The sequence below is a fragment of the Entelurus aequoreus genome, linkage group LG04 (genome assembly GCF_033978785.1).
Source record: "Entelurus aequoreus isolate RoL-2023_Sb linkage group LG04, RoL_Eaeq_v1.1, whole genome shotgun sequence".
Classification (NCBI taxonomy): Eukaryota; Metazoa; Chordata; class Actinopteri; order Syngnathiformes; family Syngnathidae; genus Entelurus; species Entelurus aequoreus.
The window spans coordinates 38393484-38411636 of NC_084734.1; the positions used below are offsets into that span (position 1 = coordinate 38393484).

Genomic DNA, 18153 nt, shown 5'->3' on the forward strand with positions numbered 1-18153 from the left:
TGCGCTCACACAAGCTGATCAGCCTTTGCCGTTTAAAGGTGTCTGTGTTACCCTATAAATTTTGATTTATAGGACGAAAGTTCACTCAAAGGTAGTGACAAGGTCCGCCTGACTGCTATAATGGTGTTGCAAACCTAGTGTCATTAGTTTATGACTCTTACACAGAAGTAGCCACTACAACTCATCCTTTTCTACCAATGTTTTTAAAAAAAAGATAATATTCATTTTTGATTGATAATGCTGTCGGAGAGGCATTCATTTAACATTTTACAATGCATCTGAGAACTGTTTCCAATGTTTTGGTTGCCTTATTTAGCAATATGAGGAAAATGTGGAGTACCGTATTTTTCGGACTATAAGTCGCAGTTTTTTTCATGGTTTGGCCGGGGGTGCGACTTATACTCAGGAGCGACTTATGTGTGAAATTATTAACACATTACCGTAAAATATCAAATGATATTATTTAGCTCATTCACGTAAGAGACTAGACGTATAAGATTTCATCGGATTTAGCGATTAGGAGTGACAGATTGTTTGGTAAACGTATAGCATGTTCTATATGTTATAGTTATTTGAATGATAATATGTTACGCTAACATACCAGGCACGTTCTCAGTTGGTTATTTATGCGTCATATAACGTACACTTACAGTATTCAGCCTGTTGTTCACTATTCTTTATTTATTTTAAATTGCCTTTCAAATGTCTATTCTTGGGGTTCGGTTTTATCAAATAAATTTCCCCCAAAAATGTGACTTATACTCCAGTGCGACTTATATATGTTTTTTTCCTTCTTTATTATGCATTTTCGGCCGGTGCGACTTATACTCCGAAGCGATTTATACTCCGAAAAATACGGTAGTTGATTCTGCAGATTTGTTCCCACTGCCTTTTCACAAGCATGTTGACATGATACATGGCAGCAGGTTGCAGATAGTTAGAAATGTTTTTAAAGGGCAGAGGCTCAGCTGTATGTGAGAGGGTGGATGTTATTTTTGAATATAATTAATCAACATAGGGAGAACAGCATATAATCTGACATCTTTGAGAAGGAAAATAAATAGTGCTACCTGATGGTTTGGAGGATTGTTTCCTTACCCTATATCAGGGGTGTCCAAACTTGACTGGGGGGCCGCAAGCCGACTGCATGCAAAGTGTGTGTGTATATATATATATATGTATATAAATATATTGGCCCTAGTGAATGAATGTGAGTGTGAATGTTGTCTGTCTATCTGTGTTGGTCCTGCGATAAGGTGGCGACTCGTCCAGGGTGTACCCCGCCTTCCGCCCGTGTGCAGCGGGGATCTTTCTGTGTGGAGTTCTCCCCGTGACTGCATGGGTTTCCTCCGGGAACTCCGGCTTCCTCCCACCTCCTCAGACAGGCACCTGGGGATAGGTTGATCGGCAACACTAAATTGGCCCTCGTGTGTCAATGCGTATGTGTTGGCCCTGCGACGAGGTGGCGATTTGTCCAGGGTGTACCTCGCTTTCTGCCCGAGTGCATCTGGGATAGGCTCCAGCACCCCCCACGAACCCAAAAGGCACAAGCGGTAGAAAATTGATGGATGAAAACATGGTTGGTCAGATTGCTTATTCATCTAAACTTGGCCTGCGGGGCTGTAGTTTGGACACCCCTGCTTTTGTACAGATGTACAAGACTTTTTGCTGCACAATGGTCCTTCTTTCCAACTCACATCAACATGTCCTAACTTCCTTTTATTTTCATGTAGCTTCTCACAATAACCTCTGACCGCTCTCTACCCCTCCACCGTACAGGTGAGCTGTCTCTGCAGACGCTGTCAGGTACCGTGCTGGATTACAACAGCACTGTCAAATGTCCTGCGAGTGACAACAACATCCAGACCACCATTGGCTTCCAGTGTGGGAAAACCATGGTGAGCTCCAAGTTGCCTCCATGCTTCTTTTTATGCTTCTAACACACTCCCTTAGACATGTATTGGTCCTGAAATGAGGAGAATATGTGTTAATGAATGTTTATACTGCATGACACTTCCTCAGCATGTGACTAACATGTGCTAGCAGCTTGCGAATTAGCAATAGCCACATGCATTGTCATGGTCAAATAGAAAGTAAGTCAATGAGTTGTACTGGAAAAATTAAGCATCCAGCTAAAATGACATATGTGAATGTGATAAAAACGACCGCTTGTTATGTTTTTGTGACTCTGTCTGTGGCTTGGAGGTTAGCAGGTTGTCGAGAAAGACATTTATCACTTCCTGTCGCGTCACAAACAAGTACTTCTGCGGAATGCTCCACGAGTCAAGTTGAAACATCAGAGGTGCGCTAAAATCCGCACATGCAGAAGTAGACACTTGGTCTGTGGTGGTGATTATCGGCAGCAGTGCACCACAAAGACAACACTGAGAGACTGCAACTGACAAATGTGATAATACACTAACAAGAGGCAGCTGACTTGTGAGAAAAGAAAGTAAAGTTTCTCTGAAGAAGCTAAAGAAAATACATCAACGCCCTGACTCAAGACTCAACATTTAAAGTTAAAGTACCAATGATTGTCACACACACACACTAGGTGTGGTGAAATTTGTCCTGTGCATTTGACCCATCCCCTTGTTCACCCCCTGGGAGGTGAGAGAGCAGTGGGCAGCAGCTGTGGCCACGCCCGGGAATAATTTTTTGGTGATTTAACCCCCAATTCTAACCCTTGATGCTGAGTGCCAAGCAGGGAGGTAATGGGTCCCATTTTTATAGGCTTTGGTATGACTCGGCCGGGGTTTGAACTCACAACCTACCGATCTCAGGGCGGACACTCTAACCACAAGGCCACTGAGACTAGAACTGGTCTATGTCTTGCTGGTCTAAACTTGGCCTGCATGATGTCTTGTTCCTCTGTCTCATGTTTGTCTCTGGAGTAGAGATCCAAAATATCACTTTCTTTGGGTAAAAATTTTACTTTACACTCTGCTGTTGTAGTATACATAAAACAATGTGTGTACATAATTATTGGGACACCTAAAGGAAGTGGAATTGATCTCCTCATTGATTGATTGATTGAGACTTTTATTAGTAGGTTGCACAGTGAAGTACATATTCCGTACAATTGACCACTAAATGGTAACACCCGAATAAGTTTTTCAACTTGTTTAAGTTGGGGTCCACTTAAATTGATTCATGATACAGATATATACTATCAGATATATACTATCGTCATAATACAGTCATCACACAAGATAATCACATTGAATTATTTACATTATTTACAATCAGGGGTGTGGAGGGGGGGGGGGGGTAGGATATGGACAGCAAGTAGTAGAGAGAGAGAGAGAGAGAGATCAGAAGGCATAAGAAAAATTATCTGCATTTGATTGTTTACATTTGATTATTAGCAATCCGGGGAGGGTGTTAGTTTAGGGTTGTAGCTGCCTGGAGGTGAACTTTTATTGCGGTTTTGAAGGAGGATAGAGATGCCCTTTCTTTTATACCTGTTGGGAGCGCATTCCACATTGATGTGGCATAGAAAGAGAATGAGTTAAGACCTTTGTTAGTTCGGAATCTGGGTTTAACGTGGTTAGTGGAGCTCCCCCTGGTGTGGTGGTTATGGCGGTCATTTACGTTAAGGAAGTAGTTTGACATGTACTTCGGTATCAGGGAGGTGTAGTGGATTTTATAGACTAGGCTCAGTGCAAGTTGTTTAACCCTGTCCTCCACCTTGAGCCAGCCCACTTTGGAGAAGTGGGTAGGAGTGAGGTGGGATCTGGGGTGGAGGTCTAGAAGTAATCTGACTAGCTTGTTCTGGGAGGTTTGGAGTTTAGATTTGAGGGTTTTGGAGGTGCTAGGGTACCAGGAGGTGCATGCGTAATCGAAAAAGGGTTGAACGAGAGTTCCCGCCAGAATCCTCATGGTGCTTTTGTTGACCAGAGAGGAGATTCTGCAGAGAAATCTCGTTCGTTGGTTAACCTTTTTGATTACCTTGGTTGCCATTTTATCACAGGAAAGGTTAGCCTCTAGAATGGAACCTAGGTAGGTGACCTCATCTTTCCTGGTGATAACAATGTCACCCACTTTTATAGTGAAGTCATTGACTTTCTTAAGGTAGATGTGGGACCCAAACAGGATGGATTCCGTTTTACCCAAGTGTATGGATAGCTTGTTGTCAGCGAGCCAGGTGCAAGTTCTACAGAGCTCAGCACTGAGGATTTTTTCCACCTGTGACTTGTTTTTGTCGGATACCAGCAGGGCAGTCATCCGCAAACAAAAACAATTCACAGTCGCATGCCGATGACAAGTCGTTTATGTATATTAGGAACAGTAAAGGTCCCAATATACTGCCTTGGGGGACTCCACAGCTCACAGAGCGGGGGGGGGGGGAACGACATGGTGCCATTCACCTCTACCACCTGCTCCCTCCCCTCCAAGTAAGATTGCATCCAGCTCCATGAGGTTTTGTTAAATCCGATTCGTCTGAGCTTATCCAACAGTATAGCGTGGTTAGCGGTGTCAAAGGCCTTCTGAAGGTCCAGCATGACCATGCCGCAGTATTTGCCCGCGTCCACCTCATGTTTGATGTGGTCGGTCAGATAGAGAAGGCATGTGTCAGTGGAGTGGTTAGTTCTGAAGCCGGATTGGAATTTGTACATGAGTTTATTAGTGGCAAGGTAACTATCGACCTGTTCATAAACTATTTTCTCCATTACTTTCGAAATGGAACTGAGAATAGAAACAGGTCGGTAGTTGCCAGGTTCCAATTTGCTTCCTTTTTTAAAGAGGGGAGTTACTCTTGCTATATTAAAATTAAGATTAAGATTAAAGATTAAAGTACCAATGATTGTCACACACACACTAGATGTGGTGAAATTTGTCCTCTGCATTTGACCCATCCCCTTGGGAGCAGTGGGCAGCAGCGGCGCCGCGCCCGGGAATCATTTTGGTGATTTAACCCCCAACTCCAACCCTTGATGCTGAGTGCCAAGCAGGGAGGTAATGGGTCCCAATCTTTTGGTACTTGGCCTTGTGTAATTGATAGGTTTATTATGTGCGTGATGATCGGGGAAATGATGGAGGCAGAGTCCCTGAGGAATCTGGAGGGAATATTATCAAGGCCGGTGGCCTTGTTTGGGTGGAGCGCACTCAGTTTTTTAAACACCTCATCAGCTGTGACCATTTCTAATTTGAAATCATCGTTGGATACTCCTAGCTTTCTGTAGAAGGCTTTAATGTGTTCTACACCAAAGCGACCAGAGTGGTGGGACAGCTTGTTGACAAGAGTTGCGGCTATGCTGGTGAAAAAGGTGTTAAGTCTGCTAGCTACCTCCATTTTGTCTGTAATGAGGGAGTCACCCTCCTTGATGCTGATGTTGGTGAGTCTGGTTTTAAGTTTCTGGCTGCAACCAGGAAGCTGGTTGTTGAGAATTTTCCAGAGCTCACGTGGCTTATTTGTGTTTTCCTCATTGAAGCTGTTACAGCATTCATTCTTCTGTGAAAGACATTGCACAAGATTTTCAAATTTTCCAGAGATAAAAAGCTGTTTGTTCCACAGAAAATAATCCAAGTATGCTTTTATGGACCTTGTTTTGTTGTCGTTGCAGGGCACCCCAGAATTTGTGGCCGTGTCTCAGTGCATGCATTACTTTGAGTGGAGGACCTACGTCGCCTGCAAGAGCGACAAGTTCAAGCCTCACAAAGAGGTACGAAGGACACAAACAGGTCCAGAACGTGAAGCATTAGATACATTAAACTTTCATCATTAAATGTTCCTCGTCTGCGTGCAGGTGCCCTGCTTTGCCTTCGACTTGGACGGTAAGAAACACGACCTCAGTCCTCTGATCAAAATAAGTGACGGCTACCTGGTGGACGACGGTGACGACAGCGTGGACTTCTACATCAACATCTGCCGCAGCCTCAGTCAGTCGCTAAGCAGTTTTAAATTTAATTCAGTCATTGTTGCTCCTTGTGTTTAAAATAAGTAAAGGAAACAGCAGTATTTAGTGGGGTACTTACAGTAGACCGTCATACAAAGATGGACTTGAGCGTGATTCACCCTGCCTCTCCTAGCTCCCACTGGCTTGCACTCACAATATGCTTTTCTAAGCATTTATATTCTGCTGTTTTTCTACAATTTCACACATTTTGTGGATTATTCAGATTTGGATGGCACCCCTACTCTAAAATACATTACATGCTTGAGGCTTTATTGGATATGACATACCGGTAGCTAGCCATGCCTCACATGCTTCTATGCTCTGTCAGATGGGTTGGAAGCACGTTGTCCAGAAGGTTCGGCAGCCTGCCTTGTCACCAAGGACGTGGCCTACGACATGGGCTCCCCCACCAACCCCTTGCAGCTCTTATCCAATGACAGGTAGCTGATTTTCCTAAAAACCCTGCACAATGTAGAATCATGTTTGATTTGTTTGGCATGTGTTTGGCATCATCTTCTGTGTGTGAAGACTCAGGTTACAGTACCAAGCGAGTGCCGACTTGATTCCAGTCTTCTGCAATGGACACACTCCTGCCGTCACTATCAGCTTCATCTGTCCTTCAAGCAGACATTCAGTAGGTCACACACATTTACAACTGCTGCTCCCTGTGTGTTCAACATCAACAACCCTTTTTTGTGTCGCAGGGCAGCACTCCTAAAATGACGGCGGATGCCAACTGCCGGTATGAGGTGGAGTGGGCCACGGAATACGCCTGTCACAGAGATTATTTGGAGAGCAACACGTGCAAACTCACCAGCCAGCAGCATGACATCTCCGTCGATTTGACCCCTCTCACACTAAGCTGTACGTTTGCACCACTGCATCGCAATTAGCCACCGTAATTTTTAGCTTGTAATCATTTAAACTTTGTGACATGGTGCTGGAAACAGTTATCTGAAGATCACAAAGGGAGAGAGGAACACTCATAGAGGATATGTACTTAGAGTGTGTGTTTTTGTCCAGCCAAAGACCATCCATACTACGCCCATTCTTCAAACAGTGACGGGACAGAAAGCTACATCTACTACTTGAACGTGTGTGGAAAAGTCCCCACGGAAGAATGCAGCAACCTGGGAGAGTTTGTATCATCCTGCCAGGTGAAAAAAACAGGCAACGTCAAGAAGGTGGCTGGTAGATATCAGAACCAGACCCTACGGTAATATTTGCTTGTGGCTTTCATCTGATTCATGCATTTTAGATAGAACATGGCTTTTTTTTAATATGCCTCCTATCTTATTTAGTTATTCTGATGGAGATCTGACTTTAATCTACCCTGAGGGCACCAAGTGCTCCACTGGCTTTCAGAGGGTGACCATCATCAACTTTGAGTGTAACAGGAATGCAAGTAGGAAGCTTCAGTTTCATCATCGATGAGGTGTCGCCTGGTGGCAGGAACAGGGCAGCTAATTCTTTTATGCTTTTCAGCCAATAGTGGCATAGGAGCGCCAGTATTTGTTGGAGAAACCGACTGCACCTACTACTTCAACTGGCAGACGGCGCACGCCTGTGTCAAGGAGAAAGAGGATCTTCTGTGCCGGGTCACAGATGGCAGCAAGCATTACGATCTTTCACCTCTCACAAAATACCCTGGTGAGTGTGGAAATTAAGTTTGCTTTTAATCAGGGACAAGGACAGAATGATGGATTTAAGTAAAATATTAGTTTGTTTCTAAGTAGTTTGTGTCCTGAATGTGTCAGGATCAGACTTGAATGTGAACTGGGAGGCAGTGGATGCTGAATCCCCAGAAGACAACTTGAAGCGCTTCTACCTCAATGTTTGCCACAAAGTCATCCAGGCAGGAGGAGCTGCCGGCTGTCCGGAGAACGCTGCCATTTGTGCCGTAGGTAAGAAGAGAGATGTCTCATCAAAGTTCTTTGTTGTTGCTAGAAATATTCAATATCAATGTCTTTGTGTTTAAGATAAAGACAATAAAGTCATCAGCCTGGGCAGCTTCCTTTCCTCCCCCCAGAAGACTGAAAAAGGAGATGACATCAGACTGGTGTACACTGATGGAGATTTATGCAGCAAAACAACAAAGATTCAAACTATCCTGACGCTCAAGTGCAAGCCAGGTGTGCTGAATAAAAATAATGATTAATATTATTCTTGTTATAACAAGAATAATAATAGGAAGTAGAGCTGTCACAGACTAGGGATTTTTTAATATTTGAATCTGAGTCATAAAATCAGAGATGGGCAAATGGGTATGTTTTTCCATGGGCAAAATATTTTGGCCCATAAATATGGCGTCACATTAGTACCAAAAATCCGAGCGCATAAAAACTTATCGCGCGCTGATTTTCCACTTCGTGCGCGCGACACCCTTTTGCGCGCGCGTGGTGCCTTTGTGCGCGCGTGTGGTGCCTTTTGTGCGCGCGCGGCGCCTTTTTGCGTGCGCGCGGTGCCTTTCTGCGCGCGCGCGGTGCCTTTCTGCGCACGCGCCGTCTCGGTCTGTGAGCTCTCTGTGTACTCCTGGCATCTCTCCTCGCGCTGTCATGTTTCGTTTTGGTACTTTGGGGGCGGGCATGCTTAGACGGCCCCTTCTTTCTGATTGGCTCTGAGCGTTTTTCATATGAGCCAATCAGAAGTATAGCAGGGCGGGTCATCGTCAATATGTATCAAGATTTACGGAAGAAGAAGTGGATAAAAAAATGTTGGCTGAAAAAGAGGTAAGTTGAGGGACACAGTTATTTATATTATTGAACTGGTTTGGAGTGATTGCAAGGGTACTGTTACTACTAATAATAATAATACATTTTTATTTATAAAGCACTTTTCATACATTTAAAATGCAGCTCAAAGTGCTTTACATAGTTAAAAACAAAATGAGAAATAACACCCACACCCCATGAAGACAGTCAAACATGTACATAAAAATAAACAAACAACAACAACAATAATAATAACAACACAATGACAATAGCCAATCACAGGAACCCTCTGGACGTGGAGATCCAGAGGGCTCTTTGAGGAAACACTATAGATGATAAAATAAATGGATTAAAAATAATTAAAATACACATCAGGTAAAAGTCCAAAAATAATATGAAATAAGATAAGATATAATCAAACATAAAAATAAACTACAATATGAAAAAACTATAAAATAAAATACAATAAAAACTGAAATATAAATATAATAAGACCATATAAAATAGGCTAAGATATGATAAAACATAAAAATAAGCTAAGATATGATAAAACATAAAAAATAACTAATACTAATAGAATAATCCTGCACATTGGCCCTAATAATTGTGTAGTAAAGTGGTTTTTGAATTCGAGCAATGTAATCTGAAATATGTTTAAAATAACAACAATTAATGTTAATATTTTTGAAACAATATGCTTCTCATAACATGAGTATCTGTGTGCATGAGAGAGTGTAAAGAAAAGCATTGCTATAGTTTCACTTCATCTGCCTTTTTTTACAACCTACTTGAAGTTGTATTTTTCAAAGTCGGTCATTGAGTACTTTGGTACTTTGCCATCAATGCCCCCCTCAAAAAACATCCTCTCCATCCCTGTCAGCATTTCTGTTTAGAAAAGGGAGATGCAAATTGGTTACTATAGAATACAGAAGTACAGTATATAACCAAAATGTGTAAGACCGATGACATGTCATGTCACAGCACATTTAATTTGACGGTCAACAAATAAAACATACCAGTGTTAATAAATAAAACATACCAGCCCTACATGATTTTTCATTTACATTCAAATTTCGTAATGCAATCGAACAGAATGCAAAAGAGATGGGCTGGCTAGTCAGGCTAGGAAAGAGGTGTAAAATACAGGATGTTTCTGGCCAAAACGGGATACTTGACAAGTATTAGGACTATGATGAGAAGAAAAGTAATAAAACAAGCAACAAGCGAAACAACACACATGAATGTCTAACAGCAGGGATGCTGTGTGAACTAGCAAGTCCAGGTGCTTTTTTTATTACACTCATGTGCAGTGTATTTAATGTTTTCATCTAAGATAGCAGTGGAGCCTCCATTCTTCTAACAAGTCAGTAAACCCTTACAATCACTCCAAATCAGTTCAATAATGTAAATAAGTGTGTCCCTCAACTTATCTCTTTTTCAGCCAACATTTTTTTATCCACTTCTTCCTCCGTAAATCTTGATACATATTGACGATGACCCGCCCTGCTATACTTCTGATTGGCTCATATGAAAAATGCTCAGAGCCAATCAGAAAGAAGGGGCCGTCTAAGCATGCCCGCCCCCAAAGTACCAAAATGAAACATGACAGTGCACAGCCCGAGACGGCGCGCGCACACAAAGGCACCACGCGCGCGCAAAAGGGTGTCGCGCGCGCGCACGAAGTGGAAAATCATCGCGCGATAACAGTTTTTATGCGCTCGGATTTTTGGTACTAATGTGACGCCATACATAAAACATGTTTGCTACATGCATGCAATGGGTATCTCTTCCAATATTCAAGATGTTATATGCAACTTTTTCCACCTCAAAAGGGCTACTGTATAACACTTGGATACACAAATAAACATAGCGGAAATTGGATAGTTTAGTGAGGTCCTCGGCTTTCCCCACCGGTGTCTGCTTTGGTTCTGTCGGGGCACTAGGAAGACGATCAGACTTGACAATCTAGAACAGGGGTGCCCAAACTACTTGCTTCCAGAGGCCAAAGTGAAAATGTGCTAATGGGCCGCCAGCTGAACACAGGGACTTTAACTGTGAAACACAGAGTCTAAATGTAAATAATAAAGTTTGTTTAATAAGTGTAATTAATATCTTACATAATTTTTTGCATATATATACTTTAATATTTCGAGTTCATTTGAACAGCAGCATGAGTGAGGAGTTAAACCCCATACCACCATATATAAGGTAGTGGAGATCGTCACATTCGTTAGATGACAACTAATTATCTTTGCGGATATGCCATAATTGACCTTTTGAGCTTGAAAAGAGGTTTGTAAAAATATCAATCAAATTTAGGAAACCACTCTTTGGCAGGCCAAATTAAATGACACATTTTGCTCCACGTGGGGCACCCCCAAAAGAAATAAACGTAACAAAGTTTTCGTGGATGAACCAGTGCAAGTATCATTACCAGTGCCAGAGGGTAGCTGTGACGGGGGAGGCGTCTCACTCAAGTGAACTAGTCAAAGTTACAGGTCCAATTTCTGGCTTAGTGGCACGGCCTGCTACGCTTCCGACTGGCAGCATCCCACTCAACACAACTTGCCTCCTTTCCATGAAGGGAGGAGGGGTTTCAGTGTCCAAGGTTTCAATGTCCCACGAGCCAACTGCGATGTTGATAGTCCAACCAGACTACCCCTAATCCAATTGTCAAGTATTCGATTTTTTCAAGACACCCCTAATAGAAGAAATGCGATGTATATATTGGTGATCTGTCAACCTTTTGTCTCTTTAACGTTAGGTTAAGAACTACTTTATTATGTATATACACAAACTGGATGAATAAATGTGTTACCAGTAATACCAATACACCTCAAATATTACTAAAGGTTTAAAATTGAAGTGAAAGTGTTTTAAGCCACTAATATATTTGTTTTAGTATAACTTGTGTCTCTTTGCAGGAGATCTGAAGAGCGCCCCCGTCCTTCGCAGCGTTTCGTCTGATCATTGTGTGTACGAGCTGGAGTGGTACACCGCCGCTGCATGCGTCCTCTCCAAAACACAGGGGGACAACTGCAAGGTGGAGGACGCACAGGCCGGTACATATCACACGCTTCAGGAAAGGTCTTGACTTTGATCAAAAGAAAGTAATTTAAAAATCTTTTCGCCAGGCTTTTCTTTCGACTTGTCGCCACTCTCCAAGGCCGACGGCGGCTTCTACAACCTGACCAACGACAACTATGACTACTACATCAACGTGTGCGGCCCGGTTAAAGCTGCCACTTGTCCTGAAAAGGCTGGCGCGTGTCAAGTAGAAAAAAGGTAATTAAATATATTTGGAGTTGTTTCATTTTATATTTTGCTATCAAAAGATGTTTTTTTTTTATTTCCCAGTGAGTAAAGCATGATCTTAATGAAAAAATGCAAATCTTTGCAGGAGGTGGGTATATAAGAAGATGCCCAATCCTATTCACCCATCGCTCTACATCTATCGGTTTAATTGTATTTGCTTGCCTTTCGAATATGTGTCATGCGTTTGTTTTTATATGCCTCCCATTTTAGTAGTTGGAGTCTTGGTGACGCAAACGCCGGACTGTCCTACTATGACGGCCTGATCCAGTTGTCGTACAGCAATGGTTCCCAGTACAACAATGAACGGCACACACGCCGATCCACACTCATATCCTTCCTCTGTGATCCTGAAGCCGGCGCTGGAAAACCTGAATTCCAGGTAGACATCCTGGCTTTCATATTGCTTTGATTTATTTCTCACTTTTATTAGCAGTTTCCAATCTTCTGTAATATTATTCACCGGATCCAGGTGGAGGACCAGTACACGTATAACTTCCGCTGGTATACATCATACGCGTGTCCTGAAAGACCTCATGAGTGTTTGGTGACGGATCCCAACACTCTTGACCAGTATGACTTATCCAGGTACTGTAATTATTAATAAAGTTTTGATGTTCGAACAGACAAACTGCATCTAACATCACTAAAATGTTCATTTTCCTTCTGTCTGCAGCTTGTCTCGCACATCCTCCGCTGGCAACTGGCAAGCAATGGACCTGTCTGACACTATGAACCTGAGGAAGTATTACATCAACATATGTCGACCCATCAACGCCGTCACGGGCTGCGACCGCCATGCCTCTGTCTGCCAGATGAAGTACACCACCACTCAGGTGTCAAACTACTGCCCTTTACAACTGATTAACAATACTAAGGTCTTCCAAAGAATGGAAACGCTCATAAAAATGATGTGTTCCAGGGTTTTCCCAGTGAAGAGGTGTCTGTCAGCAACATGGGTATTTCCAAGCGTGGCCCGATCATTGAGGGGCGGGACCGGCTAATGCTGGAGTTCACAGATGGCGCCACCTGCGAGTCTGATGGCCAGATGTTGACGTACACAACACGCATCCATCTTGTGTGTTTTAGGGGAACTCTGGTACGTATAAGCTATTTGGGAGGCCTAACATTCTATGTGAGTTACCTATTTTGTAACCATCACCATGCAGTCAATGGGCCCCCGATTCCTCATGCACCAAAACTGTACAGCCAACTTCATATGGGAGACCAAGGCCGCCTGCGCCATCACCATTACAAAGAACAATGTGAGTTAGCTGCTTGCACATACCTATACCTGATTGGTGGAGTTAAGAATGATGGCGCTCTACAAAAAGATGACTTTTTTTCTTCTTCTCCCAGAGTTGTGCTGTGATTGACCCCAACACCGGCTTGGAGTTCAACCTACAGCCTCTCGCCTCCAAGACTGGATACAAGACCAGAGCCAATGGAAAGGACTTCCTGGTAAGACCGACACATAGTAGAAAAAAAAGTATTTAATTGTATTAACACGTGGCAAAAGTAAACACTTGATCAAGAGTACACTACCTTGTAGGTGAACATCTGTTCGGATCTGTCAGAATGTGGACCGGGTATGACGGGCTGCGAGCTGGAAGACGGGCATCCCGTTAGCCCGGTGGGGGTGGAGAAGACCCTGCAGTACTCCACAGAAGGCCTACTTAAACTAACATACAAGGGACCTCGGGATGATTCTACAGGTAACATCAAATAATACACAAATGTTTAAGATTAGTCTTCTGTATTCTAACAGCGTTTTAAAATTGTTTTCCTTTTCTTCTTCAGCAACTCGGGACACCTTCACCATCAATTTTGTGTGCAATCAAACCGCTCACCCAGGCTCATTGAAGCTGCTGCGGGAAGACTTGAGCACGTTACCCAGCCATGTCGTTCACGATGTGCTCTTTGAGTTCTCTACCGCGTTGGCCTGCATCCCTGCCCCGGTGGACTGCCGCGTCATTGGTAAAGACACAATGCAGTCTCTTATTGCAAAAGCTCAAATGATCATCACCTTGTCAAGTAAACATCTTGGTGTGGCCACTAGATTCACATGGAAACGAGTATGACCTAAGTAACCTGGTCCGAGGTGTAGAGGACAGACCTTGGGTTGCCATAGATACGGATGTAGTAACGTCACGCAGCTTCTACATCAACATCTGCAAACCCCTCCCGCCTCAGAAGGACTGTCCCGGTCAGTGTCCACGTCTTTTTGTTTTCTATTACACGGCCATACTTAAAGTGGAGCTGAACCTGATATTATCAAAAATGTTAACTTTGTCTTTTAAAAAAATCTTAATCCAGTTGGTCCTTTGGGTGCTTGTGGGGTGATTGGCAGCACCAGTTACAACCTGGGTCTGGTCCAGGCCAGCCCCCAGGTGGCGGAGGATGGCTCCATTAGCATCCTCTATCATAATGGGGACCCTTGTGGTGCTTCGTCCCGCTACTCGACACGCATCATCTTGCTCTGTGACGACAGCCCAGTGAGTAATCAATAACAGCATTGATCACTAATGATTATTTGTCATCTACCACTTTTGTTGTTTTGTTTTTTTCTCTACCACCTTGTTTTTTGCTTTTGTTTCATACTTAGCAAACAAATATATTTCAGTGTTTCCTTTATGTACAAATGTCCCAACTCCTCCTTAGTTCGTAGTGTCACTAGCTATGTGCACTTGGACACAATTAATTGGATTAAAATCTTAACCGGAATAGAAATGCTTCATTCTGATCAAGACGGGTGGTTTATACTAAAGTCATTCAAATTGGAGGGCATGTAAACACTTCTTCTGGGTCAAAATTATCCTTACTGCGCATGTCTTTGACGTCAGCTATTCTTTGTGGTGGAGGGGGGATTACATTTTATAGTCTCAGACTGAAGCCATTGTCCTGCTGCTGTCTCTTCCGATTCAACATGTACTTAAGTAGCATTATATACTTTTATGTTTGTTGCTCTAAAACCGAGACTAGCAAAAACAAAAGTTTAGTATTAAGTGTCATGTGTCGATGTTGATAACTCAATGACGACAACCTTCTTCTTTTTATACGTATACTTTACTGAGGGAACACAATAACAAACCGGCCACTGCCGTTCACATAACAGACTAAACACCGGAGCCCGCGCATAGAGCAATGCATGCTGGGAATTACCGTAAATACACTAAAAGAGTGTACCATAATAATGCGCAATGCAAAAACAGAACATTTACAATCTCCCACTTTTTCTTTTGAGTTTTTTTAACACAAAAAATCACAGTCTATTATTAATGTCCATAAGTATGAAAATGTAAGAACATGGTGATCAACAAAAAAACTTATACAAAAAAAACTGTCCACAAAAGAATAGTCTCTATTCCAGTTTCCACTCTCCAACACTGAGTGCCTTTAGGAGCTGAAGTGCGGATGCACCTCGTTTTGTCAAACAGTCAGCTAGCTGCTCTCCAGTAGGTGCCCAGAGAATCTGTTGAATTCTTTTACACTGAAGAAGTTCTTTGATGCCACTTATTTCAAGGCGGAGCCTTTTCTCTGTCACTGACTTAGTAGACTTGATGGCGTCTGCAAGGGAGTGGTTATCAGTGACACACACTATTGGTAAGTCATATTGTGATACATTCCCTGTGGTAAGTTCTGCATGAAGGTCAGATAAAGAAATGGCACTGTCAACAGCATCGGCAAGGGCAAGAGTTTCTCCAGCAAGAGTGCTCCGTACGACTCTTCTGATCTTTTTTGACTGCCAATACACAGGGGAGAATCTTCCTTCCTCACCCATCAGCAGAATGAGATGTCCCCCTTGAGTGCCTCCATCTGTAAGGTTTCCCAGCGAGGTGTCGCAGAACACTATTAGCTTTAGACAACTGTCTTTTCCCAGGTTCTGAAACTTCAGTGTCACATGTTCTGATTTCAATTTTCTCACCACCTTGTTTGTGTCATGTAAAGTCTGCACAGTAGCATGTTTTATGTTAGCTGCAAGGACGCATGTATCAAACATAATATCCGGTCTACTTTGTCTGGCAACCCACAGAAGTTGACCTATTTTTGATCTCAGGTCATCAATTTCACTTTCAGTCAAAAGAGCATCCCGTCTCATGGCTCTGGAGATGTCTATGTGAATTGGCTGGAGATTCTGTATGTAATTGTCTTGATGCATACATGTTACTCCATTTGCAGTGACATACTCTATGCCTACATAGCGAAAGCTGTCATGTTCTTCTCTGCCCACTTGAAAGGCAGATTGCAGGTGAGGGATTACAGTTGTTGTGAAAATCTGTGAACCACCCCAGATGAAATCATCAACATGACAAGCAAGCACCCCAGACACATTACAATCTTTATCCAACCAATAAAATATAGCAGGGTCAATTTGTGACATCTTTCCTCCAGTTTGCAACATTGTTTCTTTAACCCTATTGTACCAGTACAGTGATGCATCATTTAGTCCATAAACACATTTGTTTAGCTTCCATAGAGTTCCCTCACTCTTGGCTTCAGGTGGTGGACGAACATAGATGTCTCGGGATAACTCATTTCCTTGAAGGAATGCTGACTTAATGTCCATAGAGTGGGGTGTCCATCGGTTTTGACATATCACAGACATGAGTAATCTAAGAGACTCTGAGGCACATGTTGGCGAGTCTTTTGGGAGATCTTTTGTGTTTAGCTCTTCAAATCCTCTTGCCACTAGCCTTGCTTTTGGAACTATGCCGTCTGGTGTGTCTTTGAGTGTACACACCCATCTTGTGGAAATGCATTTTTGTCCCATGTTTTTTACTTCATCAAACACACCGTGTTTCTCCCAGTTACTGATTTCAGTAAGTTTAGCTGATTCAAATGACACATCCTTTGTAACAAGTACATCCTCGTGATCAGATGGCTGTTCCACCCTGTCCAATGACTGAATCTGCAGTGTGTCAACCTGTGAAAGGTCAGCTGACCTTGTTGTGCCAGTGAGGTTAACTGGCTCAGTGTACTCCAGATTGTACCAGTTCTTGTGTTTTCCAGTTGCCTTTCCCGCTCGACCTAGCACTTTTGCTGTGTGTGAAATTCCAGTGTCTCTTTCCACATACTTAATGAATTGTCCTGCCTTTAGATTCATACTACGGTCTGTTCTTATGATAGAAGGTTCTCTGTCAGATGGATCATTATCTTGCTCATTGCTGTCTCTGTCATTATTAGAGCTCCCTGCCGCATTCTCTGTGTTAGGCACACTGTCTCCATCACTAGATACAGTATTGGGTAGATCTTCAACGTGTTCAATGCCACATTCTGCTGCATTAAGTTCTGTCTGGCTTTCTTGGCTGTCACGAGACGTGTCAGTGTAGTGATCTGTGGCCTTGCGCAGTCTACAGCGATGCACCCGGACATAGGAGCCTCCATGTCTAACAAATATTACCACCCCGTCTCGTCCAATTACCACCCCAGGGCCTTTCCATTCATTGCAGTCCATTCTTTTGTAGTACACTTTATCTCCAGTTTCGTAGTATTCATCTGTGCTGCGAAGCTGTGTGCGCAGAGCTCTCCTGATTCTCTCAGAGCACTCTGCCTCAGTAAACGCTGTCCTTGCTTCATGTAATGCTGAAATGTGCTGTCCTACCCATTTACTCATGGTAGTGCCCTCCAGGGCAGGTGGTTTATCAACCAGCACAGAAGGTAGGTTCGGGTTTTGTCCAAACACCAGCTGGTATGGACTAAATCCATGCACATTGTGCATTGTATTCTTTGCCATCAAGGCCCAATCTGGGGCTGTTTTCCAGTCACAAACACTGCTTTTTTTCACTTTTAACAGGATCTCTAAGGGTCTGGTTATGTCTTTCCATCAATCCATTACTCCATGGACTGTAGGCAGCAGTGGTTTTCACTTCAATATTAAAGTTCTCAGCCATGTCCCTCATTTCCTCGTTATTGAATTCACCTCCATTGTCACAAAAAATCTTAGATGGGGCTCCATGAACACTCACCCAGGAATGAATAAAGTGCCTCACAATTTCACTGGATTTTTTTGTTGTAACAATGCTACCAGCACTGAACCTGGTGAAGTGATCAATCATGTGGAGGTACCACACATTTGGTTCTAGCTCGTGTAGATCTAATGCCACAGTTTCATTGTATGTTGAAGCCATTGGTAGACCAACTGATGGCTTTGGTTTGGGCTTGTTGTACTTGAGACATGTTTCACAGCTACTTACGATGTCATTCAGAATAGTAACACTCTCATCATCATT

General features: G+C 43.0%; 1 protein-coding gene across 1 annotated transcript in view; it reads left to right on the forward strand.

Annotated features, from left to right (window-relative positions):
• LOC133648575 (cation-independent mannose-6-phosphate receptor-like) overlaps positions 1-18153 on the forward strand; it is a 51318-nt gene that overhangs the window by 4686 nt on the left and 28479 nt on the right. The window contains exons 3-25 of the mRNA XM_062044802.1: positions 1780-1898; positions 5568-5666; positions 5751-5883; positions 6229-6340; positions 6429-6534; positions 6605-6764; positions 6924-7116; positions 7202-7305; positions 7386-7550; positions 7658-7804; positions 7880-8032; positions 11536-11673; positions 11746-11896; positions 12137-12305; positions 12396-12511; positions 12600-12759; positions 12846-13022; positions 13093-13188; positions 13283-13384; positions 13476-13638; positions 13724-13900; positions 13983-14129; positions 14240-14418. Coding sequence (XP_061900786.1) covers positions 1780-1898; positions 5568-5666; positions 5751-5883; positions 6229-6340; positions 6429-6534; positions 6605-6764; positions 6924-7116; positions 7202-7305; positions 7386-7550; positions 7658-7804; positions 7880-8032; positions 11536-11673; positions 11746-11896; positions 12137-12305; positions 12396-12511; positions 12600-12759; positions 12846-13022; positions 13093-13188; positions 13283-13384; positions 13476-13638; positions 13724-13900; positions 13983-14129; positions 14240-14418 — 3266 coding nt within the window. The remainder of the gene's footprint in view (positions 1-1779; positions 1899-5567; positions 5667-5750; positions 5884-6228; positions 6341-6428; positions 6535-6604; positions 6765-6923; positions 7117-7201; positions 7306-7385; positions 7551-7657; positions 7805-7879; positions 8033-11535; positions 11674-11745; positions 11897-12136; positions 12306-12395; positions 12512-12599; positions 12760-12845; positions 13023-13092; positions 13189-13282; positions 13385-13475; positions 13639-13723; positions 13901-13982; positions 14130-14239; positions 14419-18153) is intronic.